The sequence below is a fragment of the Strigops habroptila genome, chromosome 1 (genome assembly GCF_004027225.2).
Source record: "Strigops habroptila isolate Jane chromosome 1, bStrHab1.2.pri, whole genome shotgun sequence".
Classification (NCBI taxonomy): Eukaryota; Metazoa; Chordata; class Aves; order Psittaciformes; family Psittacidae; genus Strigops; species Strigops habroptila.
In genome coordinates, this window is record NC_044277.2 from 72,466,817 (window position 1) to 72,487,065 (window position 20,249).

Consider the following 20,249-nt stretch of genomic DNA (forward strand, 5'->3'; position numbering starts at 1 on the left):
TGTCAAATCCTAACAGTTAAAATCAAACCAAGTGATGCTGCGAATTCTGCTTTGCTACTTATAAATAACAGTTCCACACAGGACAGGATGCACAAGCTAACATGAAAACATATTTTACGTGGCAGCTCATCAAGTATACTTTATGCGATCAGAAATAAGGCTATGTTATTTTCCCTTCATCTATCTGTAAAGCAACATGTTGATCCAAGTTAGGGCACACTTGTTCCAGCTGACATGGTTACCGATTCCAGTTCGCAGTTCTACCCTTCTGCCAGAATTTATACTCATATAAACAAAAGGACTGCGCGGGACATAGTTATTCTGAGCTTCAGAGTGTAACGAGTTTTGGTTTAGGCTTGAATGGCAGGCTGTAAACTGAAGGAACTCTGGAGCATATACATGACCCCATTTAGACAGTTTAGCTAAAACTGCCACCAAAGACAAAACTACAAGTAGTACATATCCAGAACTTCAGATGGCCCCCACGGAGACAGCTGTGCAAGTCCACTACCCTGTGGCAGCTTTCTTTTACAAAATAAAGTGAATCTTTAATAAAAACTCTCTCATTTTCTTTAAGCATGCTATTTAGTGAACTGCTAGTTAGTGAACAGCCCTCTGCATCTCTTTAAGCATGAGCAATAAGCCAATACTGCTTGTGCAACTACTGCAAATTCTGGGTTTATGAAACACTTGGGAAATCACACGAACAGCTATAAGCAAATTGCAGTTTCCTTTTACGCTGTCAAGAAAAGCCCTGACTGGTAGGTAGCATGGCACACTAGGTACATTCAAACCAGACAGTATCCCTGAATAGTGACATCTGTCCATCTGCAGTTGTGAGTGAGAACCAATGATGATACAAAGGAAACAGCACTGACTGACACTTATATCTGTTAGGTTATAATAAATATTTACACAAAACTTAAGAAAATATGTGGCTCTTTATTGCTCTTTACATGTCAACTGTTCCAGATATTGGAAGCTCTCATATTCAGAAGTTCAAATTATCTTAGATGGAGTTATTTAGAAAACAGAATTGTTCTTCATGCACAATATTTACAGTATCTACAGTAGAGGAAGTCAACCTGTGATTTAGTAGTATTCTCCAGTGTCAGCAGCTGAGCCCATATGTATGAGGAAAGATTTTTTTGTGTAGATATTCTGCCATTTTTCTGCAATTTTGTAGACTCTCTATCTCAAAAAATGGAATCTGTAAACAAAACAAAAATGATTGCTGGAAATGTCTTTAATAAACAACTGGGTAAGACCGATGTTCATTTCCCTGATGTAAAATTACCTGTCAAAGATTTGTCTGTTTTAAAATTAAACATTTAAGCCTAATAATATTACTGGTCTTTAAATCACCTGAATAAAGATTATTGTAAAACAAAGTGATATCCATACAGTGTAAGTTAAATATAATGGATAACTGATTATAAATGGAAAAGAGAATCTCAAAAATCTAGAAGTAACTATTTAGGTCCAAGTACGTTTAAAGATAAAAATACCCCTATTAATTCAACAGGCAAAATAAAAGAAAATATTATTTACAATACAAAGCAGTTTGGGGTTTTTTTAACTCTTTTTAAAGTCCAAATTCAGACCTTTCTAAAAAAATATTTAATTAAAAATCCCAATTCTACTGAATTCTTAGACAACATTTTCCTTTAAGTCAAGATTTGCAGAGAAGTACTCTTTCAATCACCATTATTTGGCATAAAACACAGGCAGAATACACTAACTGATCAAAGGAAGAAAAAGGAATTTCTTTAACACCCTCCAAAAGGCAAAATCTAGGCAGAGAGAACACAATACAGAAAGGACAAGACTACATCTGCCTTGGAAAGTAGTTGCAACTACAGTTTTAAGCATTATAATATAGTAATTTTTCACTTGTTTTGTTAGCCAGAGCAAAAGCAAACCACTGTCTTTGGACTTTACCTGCACAACTTCATAACCAAGTAACTGAAGATGTCTCTGTTTAATGGCTTCTTCTCCCAACAGATTGTGGCTATTAATGCAAAATCTATTTTGACCATCAACACAGAGGGCAATTCTACAATCAAGCACAAGAGTAGTATCAAAAAAAAAAAAAAAACAAACCAAAACCCACAACCAAACAAAATAACCCAAACAAAAACCCCTCGCTTATTTTAATAACCACAACTACTGCAGTTTTTAAGAACCAGGAAACAATGCCTCTACTGTTACTCCCTAAGACCCTTAGAATTAGATATTGTAGGATGGGAGTTACCTAGTTCAGGATGATTAAAATCACTCACTTGAACAGTGGGAGGGGTAAAGCCTGAAAGCTTAGCGAAACTGATCTGAAAAGCTTATTTATATGCTCTGAACAAAAACAAGTATTAGTAAACTGTTTTGAATTCTTCTAGAAGGAAAAGCATACAGAATACTTGTCTCAGCTTGAAAACATTTCAGCAGTTATATTTATTCATCTTACTAGTGTACCTGTTCAATCTGTTGGGAGTTCAAGTTAAGTTTAAGCTAAATCTGTTTAAGTTTAACCTGTACGGATGGATGGCAGCATCATGGATTATAACTATATTTTTTCTCCTTAGTGATAAAAATCCCATCAACTTAAATCGAAATTTGTATATCCACTGTAAAAAAGTTGCTTAAATTTTCAGTATGTTAAGAATATTGTGACCTTATTTACACATGAAAGCTGTAATTTAAAAAGGAAAAAATTAAAGCCCATTCTTAAACATTTAAGTGTGGGATTTTGGAAAGAATCTATTTTAGTCTGTGAATCTTGTAAAGGTTAAGCTTGAAGAAAACATAACCTTTTCAAAGACTTTTTCTTAATCCACAGAAATGCTGTTGCAAATATGACACAGGCAGGTTGCTTAACTTTGTATTGGAGGTTTCTCAAAATAATCCGTGTTTAATGTATTTTTTAAACACCTGTGCATTTTCCAATTAAAAACAGCATCTGTGGCAAATATCTTCATTACACAAGATTCCTTACAGAAGTAAATTTGTAAACTCAAACTGGCTTAAACTGTGTTAAATCTATGCAGACATGATCAATTCAAATTAATTTGGGTTTATTTTGAAAATTAGTTACAGAAGATCAAAATATATTACTATTCAGGATCAATCTGATCCTGACTATCACTGACTAAAGAAATTAATTTTCTGACACCCTACAGTCAGGAGACAAAACGATAAGGAAAAAGTACAGATCATTAATTTTCCCAACTTTGTCCCCTTGTCAGTGGTTTCAGTGTGAAACCTGAACTTTGTTAGAGGTCAATGGCAAAACTCCAATTAGCTTAAATTTTGCCAGGGTTTTACCCTGGATGCTCTCTGTCAGTGTTAACCAACATTTTAGCAGTGGTTTATTTGCTTCTCTTACCGTCTGTGTACTTCTTCACATTGGGCAGCAGGCAATACAAAACCTTCTTCATCTAATTTAATCTCAATATCTAGTATGAATGAAAAGAGAAGTGACATTAAAACTTCATATAACAAACTTTACTGTAATTCTCCTCCTCTTACAGTTCACTGTTCTATAAAATAACTAAAACACTATCGCAATATTTTTTCTGAATCACAAAGGCTTGCAAAAGATGTGTATAGGCTATTTAACACAGATGGTTAGTAATGCTTCATTCAGCCTTTTTAGTATTCTAAGTTCACTAAAACCTATAATATAGTTAAATGGCACTAATTGTGTACAAGGTAAGTGAAAGAGGAGCTGATAGTAAAACACCGAATACAAGAGTTAGTAGCTATTTTCAGTGCAGACTGACTGTCTAAATTCCAAGTAACATTGCATTTCTTTTCTCTCCCTGTCCTCTTCCTGACTTTGAAAATGTATTTCCTTGAAGTTCCCATGATATTTCCTTATTTCAGACCTTCTACAGAGTTTTGTATTCCAGTTTTCTTTTTCTGTATTTGCATAATTTAGAATTCCCACAAAAGGAATAAAATAAATAAATTTTATTTCTGGAAAATAATTGAGCCTGAAGTTTAGACAGCATAAGCACACATTTTATTATTAATTTAAAGAAATTATACTTACCAAGTGTATAGAAATATGGTGTTGATACCTCTGATGAAAAATACATTCTTTTTTTCAGTAAATAAAGTAAACCAGCCTTCACCCTTTTGAGGAGGTGAACATCCAGAGAACTTTGAGACGTGAGAAAGGCCTTTACTTGATACTTTGGAAGGAGTTTGGGACCCTACATAATGACAGAAAACCAAATCAAACAAAAGAGGAGTTACCATTTTTTGTAATTACTTTATATTAATGTAGCAAAATGTATTTTGTGCATTTCAAAGCCATGCCTAGTGAGAGACTTACAGTGCAAGGTATGATCTGCTGGAAACTCAAACAAGAAACAAACCAACACAAAACAACCACCAGAACATCCTCAGCAGGCTCCCATGCTATAACGCTGAACGTATCACTCATGAGAAATGCACAACTCTTTCTATTCCTCTGCAGTCAGGCCAACATCTAAGTGCCTGATCCCTTCTGTACTCCAAGACTTCCCAAGCCAAACATAAAAAAAAAAAAAAAAAAAAAGAGAGTAGTTGTTGGAAAAGTAGTTTGAAATACACAAAAAGCACTTTAACTATGAGCTAGTCAGTTCCGTCAAACATACAAATATCGATACAAATATATGAAGTCAGTCAAACAGGTATAAATGCTTCATATTTTCATGAAGGAAAAAAACCCCAACTGTTTCATCCAATTCCTGTGTTTTTATGGGCAAGACTGTCCTCAACTAATTATCGATTAGTTGATAACACCTCTTGTTAACATCTGTTCTGATTTCATATGTACCATACCTCATAAAATGGGCACTCCAGGGTAACAGCCAGAAAAAGCTGGGTTAGCTGGGTGGTAACAGTTCTGTCCAAACCAGGTGGCTGAGCTGAAAGAACAATATTCAGACTTTCAGGTGTACCTTCAACAAAGTATTTTTACACAAAATCACGAGGGGTGTTCTACAAGCTTACTAGACTGGGGAAAAAAACCAATTAGGTGAAGGGAACCCTTGCAGACAAGACAGAAGCAGCAAGTGAGCAGACTCTGAGATCTCCTAAGCAACATGGGATAAATCATGGGGGAGATTTTTAAATTTTGTGACATTTTCCTCAATATTTTAAGACACAGTGCCAAGGATGGGACTGTAGTGCTTGCTCAGAGGTAGAAAGGAGTTCAGAGCATGGAACAAAGATAGGCACAAGAAGCCTCCACCAGAGGAGCGTAGTTGGCAGACAGGATACCAACGGAAAGAAGCATCACATCACCATATCAGATTCTAGATTAAAAGTAATTTTAAAATCAGGAAGAAGTACCAATTTTTATGCCTGTTAAAACATATGTGAGGCTCAGAATTCAATTTATAATTTTACCCAGATAATTAAAAAAACCATACCAGCCTATCTTTAACTGCTCACATTTATGATGCTGTTACGTTTTACTGGTTCAGATCTCACTTCTGGTTTAATTAAGCCAATAATTATGCTCTGCAAATAAATTTTTTCAGCTTTATCCATTTACCCTTTTCATCTTTCAAAAAGTGACTGTAATAAAATATGAAAGAGAAATACAAGTTGGAAGCAAGAATGTAACACAGTAATCCTTATTCTGAAAGAACAGAAGTGGAGATGACAGCAGAAGTCCATACTTGGACTTTACCCCGCAAGGAAGCAACATTCTCTGGACTCCTGATCACTACTCTCCATTTACTTTAATCAGGTCATTGTTGATTTGACAGATGGAAGTGGTAAGAAATGTGTGCTTGACAAAAGACACACCATGCAGCAGTAAGAAATGCAGAATATAGCAAGAGAAACACTGCTTCTTACCTTGAAGCTGTTGCAGAAAATAGGGACTAAATATTTTTGGCAGAAAATTTACTGGATAACGTTGAATAAGGACACATGAGTGCAGCAAGTTCAGCAAGGTGTGAGGCTGAAAGTGACTAAGGCGAGCATGCAGTATGGTTTCAAGCTTCTTGAACAATGCAGAAGCACTGGGGGGCAGATAGTTTAATGTCCCAAATGGCATAATACACACAGCAATCTGGTCAGTGGTGAATCTGTCTGCATCAGAAATGAAACCTTCTGCCACTGCATCGAAGATGGGCTTAGAAAGGATCCTCTTTTGGCAGCAATACTGCATGACCTTGCTGACTGTTTGAGGCTGCATGGTAAAGATGGACTTGGGAAAATGTGTTTCTAGTGCCACTGTAAAAGTTTGTTCGCGATGTCCAAGGTATAGGAAGGCTTCCAGTACATTTACCAGTTCATCACCTGTGAAATATGGAATATGCTTCACAGAATGCCTACATAGTGCTGTGACTAAGGGAACTGCCTGAGTCTGATGAAGGATCACCAGTGAATTCAGTATAACGCTTGTGAACTTTGGGCTTAGCTGGGAAACTATGCTTAAAGTGACACTGTTCAGCCTGTTTAGCAAGTCTTGGTATTGTTTCCCTTCCCTAGCAGTCCCCTGCAGCATCTTATAAACCACCACTATTTCCCTAGGAGTCCATTTCTCCATGTCTTTTTCTTGCATGTGGTTCACAATTTGTTCCAGCGTTGCACAAGTTGGGCCTTCCAGCTCAAGCAAGCTCTCCCCAAGAGCACAGAGATTTTTAACAGTCAACTGCCCTTTGCCAAGCCGTTCCTCGGCCTCTGAAAGCAAGCTGGCCATCAGCATACTCCGTGGATCTATACGCAGTTTTATCAAAGCCTGCAGTGCATTCAGCAGCCCAGTGTTTGACAGTTTTGAGGATTCAAATTCAAACTGGAAGCACAATGCCCTGAAAACTTCATTTTCTAACAGTCGTTCAGGGTTTTTCAGACCATTGTCATCCACCTCAACTTCAGAAATCCTCTGCAGGGCGCCTGATGCCATAGTATCGGACATGATTTCCAAAGAGCTGAGAAAGTCAAAAATCTCTTTTGATGTACAAAGGCTGTTCAACTTTTGGAAAAATTGCTGTTCATCCATCCACACATTATTAGATTTAGCACTGCTCCCAGCATCTCCACAAAGGTGCACAGTTTCATTAACAGAAAGAGACTGTATCCGCAGTTGTACATGATTTTTTCTACAAAACATATACTGAGCTTTATCTTTGAAACATAGCATCCTCATGGCTACAGAGCTACAGTTTTGGGGCTTTCGCTGCCCACTGATAAAGCTCAACCTTTTGCTTAGGGTCATCAAAATGGACCTGCTTGCTGGTGTGCTGGATGAATAAAACTGGAAACTTTTTCGGCCAATCAAAGCCATATTGGATCAAGTGGGTTCTCAAAAGATACCTAGAGGAAGAAAAATACATATAGATTTTGGAAAACGGCACCAGTGTCATTAAAATATACCAAAAGACCACCCAACTTTTAGTGGCTGGACACACCTGGGATGATCCCTCTCCCACGACCACATGCATAAGGCAATGCAAAGAGAAGAAGAAACTACCGCGAGCGGCGAGACCCGAGTGACAGGTTGCAACACATCTGTGCACCGTGTCTCCTAAAGACACCACCGACCGCGTGGGACACAGCCGGTTCCACAAGCAGGAACTGCCCGGTGGCGGCACCGGTCTCTTTACCCTCGGAGGCCGGGCCGCCGAGCAGCAGAGGGGCACACCGCCGGAACCCGCGGCAGGACCGGCCCCAGGAGGGCTCGCAGCCGGGGGGCGGTATCTGACATGGGACAGGCGGGACCGCTCCGTCCCATCCCTCCTCCGCCGACAGACCGCGAGGTACGGGTAGGGCCCAAAGGCACCACCGTGGGCCGAGGTGCGTCCCTCCCACCCCAGCGCCTATTGCTGCCGGGCAGGGTCCGGAGCATCGCTCCCCGTCCGCCCTCCCCCCCCCTCCGCCGCGGGGGGCAGCCGGCAGTGCCGGTGGCCGAGCCGCGGGAGCGCAGCCTGCCTCACCTCCGCCGCCATGACGGCCAGCGCCGGGGCTGCCGGGAGCTTCCGGCGCTCTCCCGGCAGCTACCTCCGGGCGCCGCTAGCCACCGCCTTTGCCCGCGGGGCTCTGCCCGCCCCAGCTTAACCCGACCCGCCCCGTTCGCCTCCTCGCTGCCGCCGGAGGTCTGGCGTGGCGTGACGATTCCTGAGCGGCCGCGGAGTCGGATTTGTATCTGTGTGCGTGTGAATCACAAGCGCGCACTTCAGCGCAAGTACTCCCGTTCCCCGCGGGCGGGCGGGTGCGCGCTCTGGGGGGCAGCCGGGGCCAGGCGGGAGGCGGGCGGGAGGCAGGCGGGGTGCACCGACGGGCTTGGCCCGGCCCAGGAGGGATGGAGGCACCCGGCTCTCTGGGAGGATGTCCGCCACCGGTGTGCAGCTGGCTTTACCTCCCGAAAATCGCCGTCCTTCTTTAGGGACAGCTCTCCGCCTGCCCAGTGGCGTGTCGGTTGGTCCAGCCAAATTTTTCCGGGCGGAAGGTCAATCCCTGGGCCGCGGAGGGCTTCACATGCGGGTTTCGTTGAAGTTTTTGTGGGGTTCTTATATTTGTCGTGGTTGTAGAGTGAAAGTGATTCTGAGCAGTCTGGAACCTCAAAAATGATACGGGAATGGTTTCATGGCTCTGAAGGCATGGTCCCACAACCCGGTTTGAAGCCATATAGATGTATGTAAAGCTAGTGGAGAAGTTTTTTGTGTTTTTACTCTGTGGCCATGCGTTTTGACATTTTTGGCAGACCAGGTACATGAAGTACGTACTTGGGCTTTACAGTACAGCTGTGTAATTGCTAGGGCCAGCACATCTGCTTCAGTGAAACTGTGTGACTTGTTTGCTCCTGTGTTGTATTGACGTATGGAGCTAATGAAATCCCTGCTAATCTTTTGCAGACTGTTAGTTTTCTGAGTTCTGAGTACTGAATCAGACAAGTTATAATTTGGAATTTCATCTTTAGTTTCATGTTAAGCCTTGGTTTGAACCAGCAAATCCAGGGTTGTTTTCTTAGCCTAAACAGTGTTTTGGGTTTTTTTGACATGTGAGTACCAACACATCACCATGTTAAAGGCTGCTGGCGTGGTAATATTTTAAAGCTAGAGAGATTCTCTAGAAAGCTCAATAGTTGAGAATTACCATTTTTGCCCCTCTTTATTCCAGTTGAACTTATATCACATAAGTGGAAGTGGCATATCATCTTGGAAGAGTGCAGGAAGGCAAGAGCAATGTAGGCAGTATGTTCATCTGAGTGCAAGTGTGCTTCTGCTTTACGATTGTGGTCATCTGCAGGTAGGCATGACTAATTTTCCTTTCTTCTAGCAGGTATCACTTGATCAGTTTGTGTATGAAGCTCTTCTGGTTGATGACAGAAGATGCTCTAACGGGGAGAAGCTCAACTTGTGCAGTTCAGATCAAATCAGGATCAAAGTTGTTTATTGATCTGTTAGTGATGTAATTAACTGCTAGGCAGTTAATTTAACTGCTGTTTAATCAATTAATTGAACTATATATTGAAGATCAGTAACACCAATGCAACAGATATGATACTAAGCACTTAGTGTTAATAAATGCCTACAAATATTTAAACACTCTTCTGTATCTAGTTCTAAGGATTTGTCTAATTGTGACCTGCCCCTTTCCCACAAGCACATGTTACATACACGCAGTCCCCTCTCTCAGGAGGAATGCATCTCAAGTATGAAGCCTCTCTTCTTGCTGTGTGGGTTCTCTTGTTTACACACACCTTCTGTGGGAGATGTGGTTGCTCTAATTTTTGTGTTTCTGTGCAATCTACTAGTCCACACACCAGTGAGAAAGCTCCCTGCAAGTTCACATACATGCACCCAAGATGTGGGTAGTTGCTTTTTGCACCCTTTATTGTTACTGTGCTAGCTGGAGTGGAAGCAGCTCACAGTGTCTTCTGGGGGGGCTGTTTTGCCTGGCCTAGGCAGAGGTCATGGCACTGTCAGGGCAACATCTGGCCATGTCAGACCACATCGTGACTGCTGTTCTTTCTGTTGCCCTCTCCTCTCCTCCTACTATTGCAAATTTTCATGCTTCTGTTCTACATTTTCCCAAGCTGACTTGTTTGAAGTCTGTTGGTAATCCCTTTGCTATAATGTTGGCAGCTTACCCCTCAGCTTTTTGTGTATAGAAGGCTTCTGCGCTATGGTGTGGTCCCTGTAGAAAATTTATTATCTTTCTCCCTTTCTGAGGTATAAGAAAGAATGTAGTAATGAAGGGCCACTTCGTCTTTTGCCTCTCTCCATCTGTAGTCAGGCAATGCCACCTACTGACAAGAAAACAATTGAAGTGAAAACATAGCATAAGACTAGGGTAAATCTGTATTACTACAGGGATCTGAGGGTATTTAAACTATTTTATGTGAATCACCCTAATTTGTGTGTCATCAAATTTCTTTGTATTTCTTTTGGAAAAGGAGAGTGAAAAAGGTTGTGGATTGTTTTAGCATATGCATTGTCTGTGCATGTACACATGAAGCTAGTTATTTAAATGAATTTATTTAAAGCAATTGTTAAGGTAATTATTAATATTTTTAGGTAATGTAATCAATTTAGAGTGAAAACTATGATGGAAAATATAGTAGAACAAAATGCAATGAAAGCCTTACATTTTTCTATTAATTACATTTTTATGGAATTCATGTATGGTACAGGCACTGCACTCTTAAGAAGCTATTACGTAGTTTCACCGCGTTTGTTTTCCCTTGAAAGAAACAGGAGAAAGGTATACCTCAAATTACTTAGCCACGGGTTTCCATAAATCAGTATGTGTGGCTAGGACACTGAATGTTTTCTGTAGTTGAATCTGTGTGGGAGCAGTAGGTGGAGTTTAGCAAACCAGGCCCAGGCACATGAAAAAAATCTCAAGTTCGGAACTGAAAATTACTCAGTTGTAATTCTAGGTGTTTGAGTTCTACTGCAGCTCCCTAGCAGCGACAAAATAGTGACAGAAAATCAGTTTGTAATATGTGCATGAGAGATGTTCTGATTGTCTCCCCTATTCACTACTTCTTGAAGTTGTCCTTACATCTGTTGTGTTCTCTCTGTGTCAAAATCATGAAATAAAACTTCTCACATTTGAACTCTCATGGGACAGGTGAATGGTGATGGATATACACCTCATTAATCCCAACTGCTTGCAAGACTGTGAGGGAGTGGCATTGTACACTACAGCAGATTTCTCTAAGATGGTTTCTTATTTTTAGGAGAGAAAAGCCTAAGCAGTCAATGCTGTAGTTGCACTTGTATAGGAAACTCCTTTTTGAAATATGAAGTGAAAACCCATGTTTGTGTTCTAAAGTATAGACATAGTGGACAGTGAAGCGTAAATGCATTCAGGCAAAAAATACTGATTTAAGAAAGAAAGAAACTGAGATATCTTTTTTTTTTATTCCTCAGGCAGTGTAGTTTGATTTCAGCAGATCAATATGTTGTTTTGTTTTCAAATGCATCTCAGAAAGTAACTAAAGCAATCGCTGATTTAAAGTGGAAAATGTAACTTACATAATAAAAGTAGTATATTTTCATGAAACTATTTTCTCTGTTGTATTGTTTACAATCTAGATTCTTGATAGAGAGATGTAATACAACTGCAACATTGAGGCAGTACAGAACATATGACCAATACCAAAAGTCCTTCGCAACCTGGCCTGCGAAGCTTGGGTGTGAGAAATGGTATCTCTTCAGAGCAGATGCCTCATTTCCAAGTTAAACACCAATACTGCTATCCTTTATGTAATTTTAATTTAATAAGCAAAACAAAATCTTGCTGTTCTGCATGTAATAAATTAACTTTTTTCCTTCTTTTCTTCCCCTGCAGTGTCTTAAAAAAAAAAAAAAAAAGCTCTGTTTCAGGAGATGTGCTGTGATTTAAAAAGGAGGTTTTTGCTCCTCTATGCAACACAAAAGGGGCAGGCAAAAGCCATAGCTGAGGAAATATGGCAGCAGGCAGGCGCCCATGGATTTGAAGCTGATATGCACTGTATGAGTGAAATGGACAAGGTGAGGTACTCCATGCTGTTTTGAAAAAGAGGTATTTAAGAGCTGCATTTTTCTTCATGTGCTTGAGTGGTGGCTATTGATAATCACAAAGGCCGAGCGCATGCACCCACCTAAAATATACCATCTAGTTTTAAATTTTTGTTTCTTATGAATCACTAATTTGGACCAATACTCAGAGACATTTAATATCCTTGTGCCGAAGGTACATCTTTATTGTGATTTCTCTTATTAGAACAGTAAATCTTTGATCTCTCTTCCAGCAAGAGCACAGTGAGTTCTTGAAAACTATTTATATATGCAAATGAATTCTGTATTTACTGGTCAGCTTTCCTGTTCTTAGAAATGACACTTCTTTTTTCCCCCCCCTGTTGTTTTCATGTTGCATTGAGGTCCTGCGTTGCGTTAACTGAGCTCCAGCATGACCCTGAGTTTTTTCGGCGTCTTCTTGAGTTGCTTAGCATATGCACTCACTCCAGCTCACACTGGATACATTCAAGTTACATTCTAGAAAAAAATAAAAAGCTTGGCTGGAGCAAGGGAGTGACTTTTTATTATTTACTATTTTCCAAGGGTAAGGATCTGAAAACTGTTAGCATCTGTCTGTAACTAAAAGCAATGTGGACTGTAATTTCCTTCACAAAGTAGTTTCAACTATATGTCCTCAAACAAAAACATTTAAAAGAAAAACCCCAAAACAGCCAAACAAAACTTGATAGCCTGATATTTCATATGAGCAGAAAGTAACACCCATTTTTTTCATGCAGTTGAAAATGTGAGAAGTTTATTAAACTAAGTTTCCTTTTAGAAAGTTTCTTTCTTGGGGAAGCACTATGTGTTGGGTAGCTGGACATCTGCTTTTGAATGAATGTCCATTGAGTATATAGCAAAGTGTTACGAAGAGACTTATGCAGCCAGCAGGGAAGGTGAAGTTTCTCTTTATATTCTTCCCTTTAATTTCTTCTGCATTTGACTTCTGCTTGAAATAAAACATCGTATCTCTTGCAGTCTTTATTTATATTTTCTCATAATAGGACTATTTTATTAAACTTGGAATGTTGGGAGAGAGTTTAAACTGAAACCTACAGGGAGCAGTAAAAAGAGCTTAGGTTACTTATTATGGCAAAAAGGAGGCTAAGGAGTGGCCTAATAGCAGCCTATTTGAGCCAGACTCTTCTTGGCAGCAGCAGACTGTACAACAGGAGGCAAAATCCACTGAATGCAGCCTGATAAACTCAGATTTCACACTAGTGGCAAAGTTCTGGATGGAAAAGGCTGCCAGAAAAGTGAAATTTCTACCCTTAGAAGTTTTCAGAATTCAGTCAGTCACAGCTGACATAATGCAGTGTTGGCAGTTAGTCCCACTTGGAGCACGGGGTGGGACTAGGTGACGTCCAGAGGTCACTCCCAAACAAGGTGTCTGTAATTCTGTATAGCTGTGTTTCACATAGGTCACTAGCTGTTGATTCAAAACCCATAGCCCGCAGGGGTGCTGTGAAAGAACATGTTGTATGGGTGACCTGACAGACAGCATTCTAGCACAGTGCTCAGTGCTGCAGCCTGCTGTCCGTGGAAAGATGGAATAATCAAAGAAACAGGATGCTTTTTACTTGAGAAGTAATAAATGGTTGCATGAGGCCTGAATTTATGGAACTGACGCACAATCCCAAATATAGGCAGCTCTTCTTCAGTTCTTCTGATATAATGGGAGAAGCTCCCATAAAACTGCGGGAAATGTGGAAGACTGGTATTAGCAAAGGGGAGAGAAAGGAATTCGTGACAGAGGAGTGGGGCCAAAATGAATCACTGTAGAACACAGTGACTGATTATCACTGGTCAGAGCTACTTTAGTTCACCCAAAGTGTAGTTTGTGGGATTGTTTTTGTTTTGGTTTGATTTGGTTTTCTAATGGCCAAGACAGATGTAATATGGAAGTTATCAGAGAGAACCAAATGATCCCTAATGGAATTTGGAAGTGATCCCCTCAGTTTGTATGGCCACACCCCCATTATCTGTGTGAATCTATTGGTATTATGGCTCACTGTGTGATCGTGACTGTATGTAGAAAAATACTTTTTCCACTTGCAAAGCAAATACTCTAGGAATTATGTATTTAAGCTGCCTGAGTGCAGTTGTGAAATATTCTTTGCATGTGGACTAGCCTGCTTAAAATGCTGCCCTTTGGTGTTTGAGTGTGGGATCATAGGTTAATTCAGGTTGGAAGGGACTTCATGAGGTCATCTTGCAGCAGGGTCAGCTGAGGTCAGAGCAAATTCCTCAGGGTTTTACCCAATCTTCTCTTGAAAACTCCACTGAGATGATAAATTGTATCCCCAAAATTACGTGAAAGACTTTCTGTGGTTTAATAGAGTTGAGATTAAACATTTTTCTGTGTACCTTTGGGAAAGAAATAGTGAAAGATAATATCTAAGGCTACAAATAGGTATCAAATGGCACCTTGTAACTTACTTGTTCTGTTACTTGTAGTATAACCTGGAAACAGAAAAGGATCCTGTAGTTATTGTTATTTCCACTACTGGTACTGGAGACCCACCAGACACTGCCTGCAAGTTTGTAAAGAAAATTCACGACACGACCTTGCCACCTGATCATTTCGCACATCTCCAGTATGGATTGCTAGGTGATTTAGTATTTTCTGTATTATTGCAGCACTTGTCTGTTAGTGAATAATTTTTGGATTTTTTTACTTGTGAATAGATTGTTTGGGTTTTTTTAAGTGGTGATAAAACATTTTTATAACATGAACAGGGTTTTTGTGTGTAATGTCCTCTATGAGCAATAAAGGAAAAGCGTCACAGAAATTATCTGAATGTAAGCTACCAATTTAATTTTTTTATAGTTTAATTTTCTTTGCATAAACAACATGACTCAAACTATCTAGAACTGTTTAATTTCATGTCAAGTCTTTATGGACTAGATGAGTTTACTTGACTTTGCAAATAATAGGGCATTTTTCTATACACAGGGAAAGAAAGTATGAAATGTCCTTAAAAACAAGGTTTTAAGATCACCCCATCCCTTTAAATTTGCAATATTTTTTAAAAAATTTGAGTGTCATATTTGTCAATAGGAGGAATGTAACTTCAGGTTAGACTAATATGCAAAATACAGATTTGGCAAAATACAGATTTGACAAAATACGTATGATGTATCTTGAGTTGATGGTAAAGTCAGTTTGTTGTTTTCAGGTTGTGTTTAAACAAACTTCTATTTGAACCTAAGTTATTTTTGCTGGACAAGTTTAACTTGATAGGAGCAAGGAAACTTCTAGGTTCTGGTGAGGAAAGTACCCACTAGAAGGAAATTTCTAGTGGATATGTAATGTGGAAGTCTGAAATATATGTATTCTACTTGTGTAACATTTTGAGAAGTTGTTATGCTACTGCCTAATTACACATTACAGTTTGTGAAATAGTCATATATGCATGCATATATGAAGATAAGCATTGTATTAATACTGATTTTTGTTGTAACACATATTGTAGTATTTAAGTTATAACATGTTTTGTGATTCTAGTCTAAAAAGTTATCTGTCTTAAAATACATTCATGGTATCCATTTCAGCTTGTCCCATGAAGTGTTTGCTCTAAGTACTGTACTTGGTAAGGAACAGAAGTCTTTTTTAATTAAAAAAAAAGAAAAGGGCTGTTATAAAGAAGAACGGAATCGTCCATTGTTGGGTGGGAATAATAAGGATCTAGTGGTTTGAAACTGCACACAAGAAAGGGTCAGGCTGTCAAAAATTGTGATAGGATAGTGAAAGAGTGCTGTGGATTACTTACAGAATTGTGAGAACTATCTAACCAGTGGTCTTTGGGATTGTTAGATAAGCATCTGTTAAGGATGAGGTATGTGTGGCTGATCACTTTTAGGGTGAGTTGGTGGTTTAGTTGGTATCTTAAAATCTCAGGTCCTCCATGAACATGCCTCCTGATGCACAGACTGTTTAACTGATAATAAAGAGCATCTTCTTCGAGCAGAACATCTTCATGATTGTTAAAGGGCAGAAAAGCCAGTGCAGTGAAAATGAGATCTACAGAGAAATCTCTGATTTCTCTGGAGGAGGGTGTTGGGCCAGATTCCCTTTTCCTACATTTCTTACTTCATATTGTTTAAAATCACTCCTATGTTTGATAATTTTTTTTCAAGTTCCAATATTTTTTCATTTCTTTAAATACTCTCTCCCTTATGTTACTGACGTATATTAAGAATTTTAACCTGAAGGTGAGATAATTTCGTTTGGTAATTCACGTACAGTTTATCAGTTTCACTCTTTTTAATTAATTCAGCTTCTTACATTTTTCCTGTAAGAGCAGTTTTGTATTTTTTGAAAGCCTCAGACTAAAGCAACATTCTTCTGAAATGTGAGATATTGAAAACTAAGTGTTTTCAGAGAAATTCTGTTTCTTACATTTGTGAAAGAGGAACCACTTTTTCAGCTTTACTTTAGGACAAGTGCAATTTTTTTTTTGGAGGTCATGAAAGTGTCGTGGTAATAGCCACTTTGCTATATCAGATTCTTTTGTCTGCCTGCAAGAAAACCCTGTGTTGTCTTTGCAGATCTTTTGTCTGTGTAGCCTGGGTGGCTGGCTGATTGACACGATTCCTCTTTCCTTGAATTTGCTAGGTCTGGGAGATTCAGAGTATACATTCTTCTGTAATGGTGGAAAGACAGTAGACCGACGACTTCAAGAACTTGGAGCCCGGCACTTCTACGACACAGGATTAGCAGATGATTGTGTAGGGTAAGAACTGAATGATTTTGGATTTTATTTCATCAAGATGCAACAATTCCATGTGAATTTGGCTAAACATTCTGAACTCTTTGAAATCAGTTGAACCTGAATACTCAGCACCTCGTAGGAACAAGTCGTGTCTGAACACAGTATGCCTTTCAATCTCAATTGCCATTAAATAAAACTCTGTTTTTAAGGTGTGAGCAAACAGATGTACTCCCTGGAAAAATAGAGGGTATTTAGCAGTTCTAGAAATTAAGTAATTCAGAGTAACTGGAAGGATTAAAAAATGTAGTCTGTTTACTGAAGCAAATAAAAATAAATGCAGTTCCCAGTATGTGTGGTACTGGGTAATGGGATGTCTTTCTACATATACATCAGACTTTATTCAAGCTCACATCTTGCAGTAGAACTGCTTTAGGCAAATCCTACAGTGTTTTTTTAATTTCTCTCTCTCTTCCATAAAACATTTTTCACCCCTTTTTTTGGGGGGTGGGGGTTGTTTGGTTTTTGATCACTATAGAGGAATTATGAAAGAAGGGGGTAGGAGGTTTATTGCTGTACAGAAATTACATGAGAAAAGAACTCCCTTCCAGTTCTGTTGCTCTTTCTGGCCGGTAGGCTGCAGTCTTGGCTTATTTATTTTGAACTGCAGATTATATTGGCTCTGTGCATGATGTTGCAAGATGGTTGAACACAAACATTGCCATAACCATAAAACTTATATGTTGTGTTCTAAAATAATAAAAATAGACCATTAGTGTAAGCTTTTGATGTTGCTGTTGCACAATGAAAAGTTGCATGTTTTGCTCCCATCCTTTTAACTTCCTGTCATAAAGTTCAGCATAGGAAAATAAAAGCGAAAAACTAGAAGAAGAGTGAGGCTGTTAAGTACTTTAGACTCCATAAATTTAGACAGTGGTAATAACTAAATAAAAATACCTTTTTAACAAAAAAGTCATCTTTGCAACTGCTGCAGATATATATTAAAATTTGAAAATTAGTAGCGTTTTTAGGTTTTGTGTTACTTTCCTTATTTGTAAATTAACATTCCAGTAAGTCACAATAATTCATCCATTCCTTTCTCCCCCCCCTTTTTTTTTTCCCTTCCTAGTTTGGAATTAGTGGTTGATCCTTGGATTGATGGACTTTGGCGTGCTCTCAAGGAAGTATTTCTATTGCAGAAAGAAAAAGACGGCATGAACAGTGTTGTCAATGCTGTTTCAAGCTCTCTCTCTGCAGCCCCACATGTTGTGCATGAACTAAACTTAACCTCCAAAGTACAGAACTTGAAGCTAGAAGATGAGGGAGTGAGGAGTTCTGATGTTCTGTCACAGAAACTGGTTGACATCAGTCTTGTGGATTCAAGCAGAGACACTGAACCTTCACTTGTTCATTCTGTCCCTCCTGTCTCTCAGTCTGCTCTTAATATTCCTGCCTTGCCACCAGAATACATAGAGGTGCAGTTTCAGGACACCCATGGTGAGGTAAGGACTTGGCTTTGAATGAGGAAAGCCTCCAGCTCTGATAAGAGCACGAGTGTATATACTCCTACATATGGCTCAAAAGAACAAGCGGATACCTGTATAGGGGAGATGCATCCCTGAACGCAGGAGGTTTTTGAATTGTAAGTGATCAGGTTCTAATATTCATGCCTTAACTTTTTTGTAAACAGGAAAAAAAAATTTTGCTTTCAAACAGCAGATTGAAAAAGTTGAATCTGCTAATCTGTAATTCAGTGGACAGACTAAAGATGATAGTCCAAATTTCAGGTATAATACTGGATGGTTGTCTTGAGCCTTGGAAAGAATCAAATGGAGGTTTGTTTGTTTTCCTTTGTTTTTGACATAAAAACTGTTTTTTGACAAAACTGTTTTCTGAAAAAAAACCTGGTTTTGACATAGTTGGCTAGACCTTGTTTAAACAAGTAGGTGCCATGTAGGATCAAGTATGATTTCAAAAGTATGACACAATTCATGGCCTTTTCCAGTATTTCACGTTGCAAAAACTGTGGGTATTTTGATAATCTTGATCTCATTGTGCCTTGAACTTGACTTGGAGGGAATATGGATGTGGACAGTTATCACAGTCCAGCTGGTGCACAATAACTTGATATGGCCCAAGCCGCTGTTCACCATGTCGAATTTTTAAAGAATAATAGAACTTCCAACTGTTGGTCTCATTCTCCTGCCTTCTTTTTTTAAATAGGAAATCTTCAGATTAACAAATAATCTCTTATTGGTAGAATAATTCCTTTCCATATGAAGGTATTGTTACAGACATTTGGTATCTCTTCTACCTCTTCGTTTTTGCCTGTAACTGATCTCAGATGAAGTTTGCTGACAATAGCGATGGAGGAATGAAGGCTGTAGTCTAATCTTCAAGTGACAGCCTTTGACAGAGGTGGTCTGGAATTATTCTTGATGCCCATTTACAATTATTTGGGCACATTTTTACCTGTGTAGAAATGTGGCATAACGTGATGCTGTTTCATAGTGTGGAGTTTGCTGATTACCTCTAAATTTAACTGTAAGTTTTTAGAACTCCTTCTATAAATTGCCCGTAATAATAGCCCCATCTGCACCCTGAAGTCTTAATGTGTACACCTGCAATGATATTTTTAAATAACTTCTGTTCTTACTCTTATGTCTGTTCTGTACACCTACTAATCCTTTAATTAGGTGGGAGTTCTCTGCGTTTTAACATAAATGCCATTCTCTAATTTGGCTATCTTCAAGACAACTCTTGAAAAAGGAACAGCGATACGCATTTGATAGTAGTTTAGGCCCATTAGGCTTTTCAAGCCTACTGACTTTTTATAGTTGAATATATGCCTGTTACTGGGTATGATTTTCAGAAAGGTAGAGCAAAACACTGCATGTATATAGAATATTCAGATTTTTCCTTATTGTTCTGAATTGTTTTTTAAGATTGTGTCAAAAAAACCAAAAAGTGGCAACAGTAACTCCTGTATGTTATAATAAGATGTCATTCAGCGTTTGCATTTTTAGTGTAAGTTTTCATGTCCTTTTTTTCAGAATCCACATTTGTCCTCACTGGTTTCAGAGGGAACAACCTTTGAAGTGCCAGTTACAAAAGCAGTTCAGCTAACTAGAGAAGATGCAATAAAAACAGCATTACTCTTAGAACTTGATATTGCAGTAAGTTTGTGATGGCTTTTTCTTTAGTGGGTTAAAATAAAGGGTGAAAAGCATGCGTGTTATGTATAATAGCTGGGGGAAGAAATATTTACTTGACTGTTGAAAAGTTAAAAAACCTAATTCCTTATACAACAGGATGTCAGCTTAAGCTGATCCGTTTTGTAAGTGCAAAGCTTCATTTATTCACTGAAAGGTATGACTGTGGAAGTCAAAACAGGAATGAAATGTCAAGTTAATTTCTGTGTTGTTCCATGAATATTGTGTTGACTGATGTACCTTTTTGAAAGGAATTTGCAGGGAAGAAGGGCAGGCAGGGAATATTGAAAAGTAATAATCTTTCATAAATATGCAAT

At 38.9% G+C, this 20,249-nt stretch overlaps 2 protein-coding genes across 7 annotated transcripts in view; one reads left to right on the forward strand and one right to left on the reverse strand.

Moving 5' to 3' along the window:
- The first annotated feature begins 24 nt into the window (after positions 1-24).
- The window catches only part of MTRR (5-methyltetrahydrofolate-homocysteine methyltransferase reductase), a 36,393-nt gene continuing 16,168 nt past the window's right edge, over positions 25-20,249 (forward strand). Inside the window, exons 1-7 of one of the 6 annotated variants that reach the window (XM_030487963.1) lie at positions 7,993-8,147; positions 9,118-9,246; positions 11,800-11,981; positions 14,466-14,619; positions 16,627-16,744; positions 17,850-18,222; positions 19,774-19,896. In XM_030487963.1, the coding sequence (XP_030343823.1) occupies positions 11,838-11,981; positions 14,466-14,619; positions 16,627-16,744; positions 17,850-18,222; positions 19,774-19,896 (912 nt within the window). In that variant the 5' untranslated portion in view covers positions 7,993-8,147; positions 9,118-9,246; positions 11,800-11,837. Of the gene's footprint in view, positions 32-7,992; positions 8,183-8,396; positions 9,247-11,799; positions 11,982-14,465; positions 14,620-16,626; positions 16,745-17,849; positions 18,223-19,773; positions 19,897-20,249 lie in introns of those variants that run through there. The other 5 variants (XM_030487992.1, XM_030487982.1, XM_030488003.1 and 2 more) reach the window with 5 other exon arrangements.
- FASTKD3 (FAST kinase domains 3) lies at positions 923-8,007 on the reverse strand. The gene is made up of 7 exons (XM_030488024.1): positions 7,935-8,007; positions 5,851-7,314; positions 4,825-4,910; positions 4,049-4,211; positions 3,380-3,449; positions 1,942-2,056; positions 923-1,210 (listed from the first exon to the last, which is right to left on the reverse strand). The coding sequence occupies exons 2-7, from the start codon at positions 7,283-7,285 to the stop codon at positions 1,112-1,114; spliced, it is 1,968 nt and encodes a 655-aa protein (XP_030343884.1). The 5' UTR covers positions 7,286-7,314; positions 7,935-8,007; the 3' UTR covers positions 923-1,111.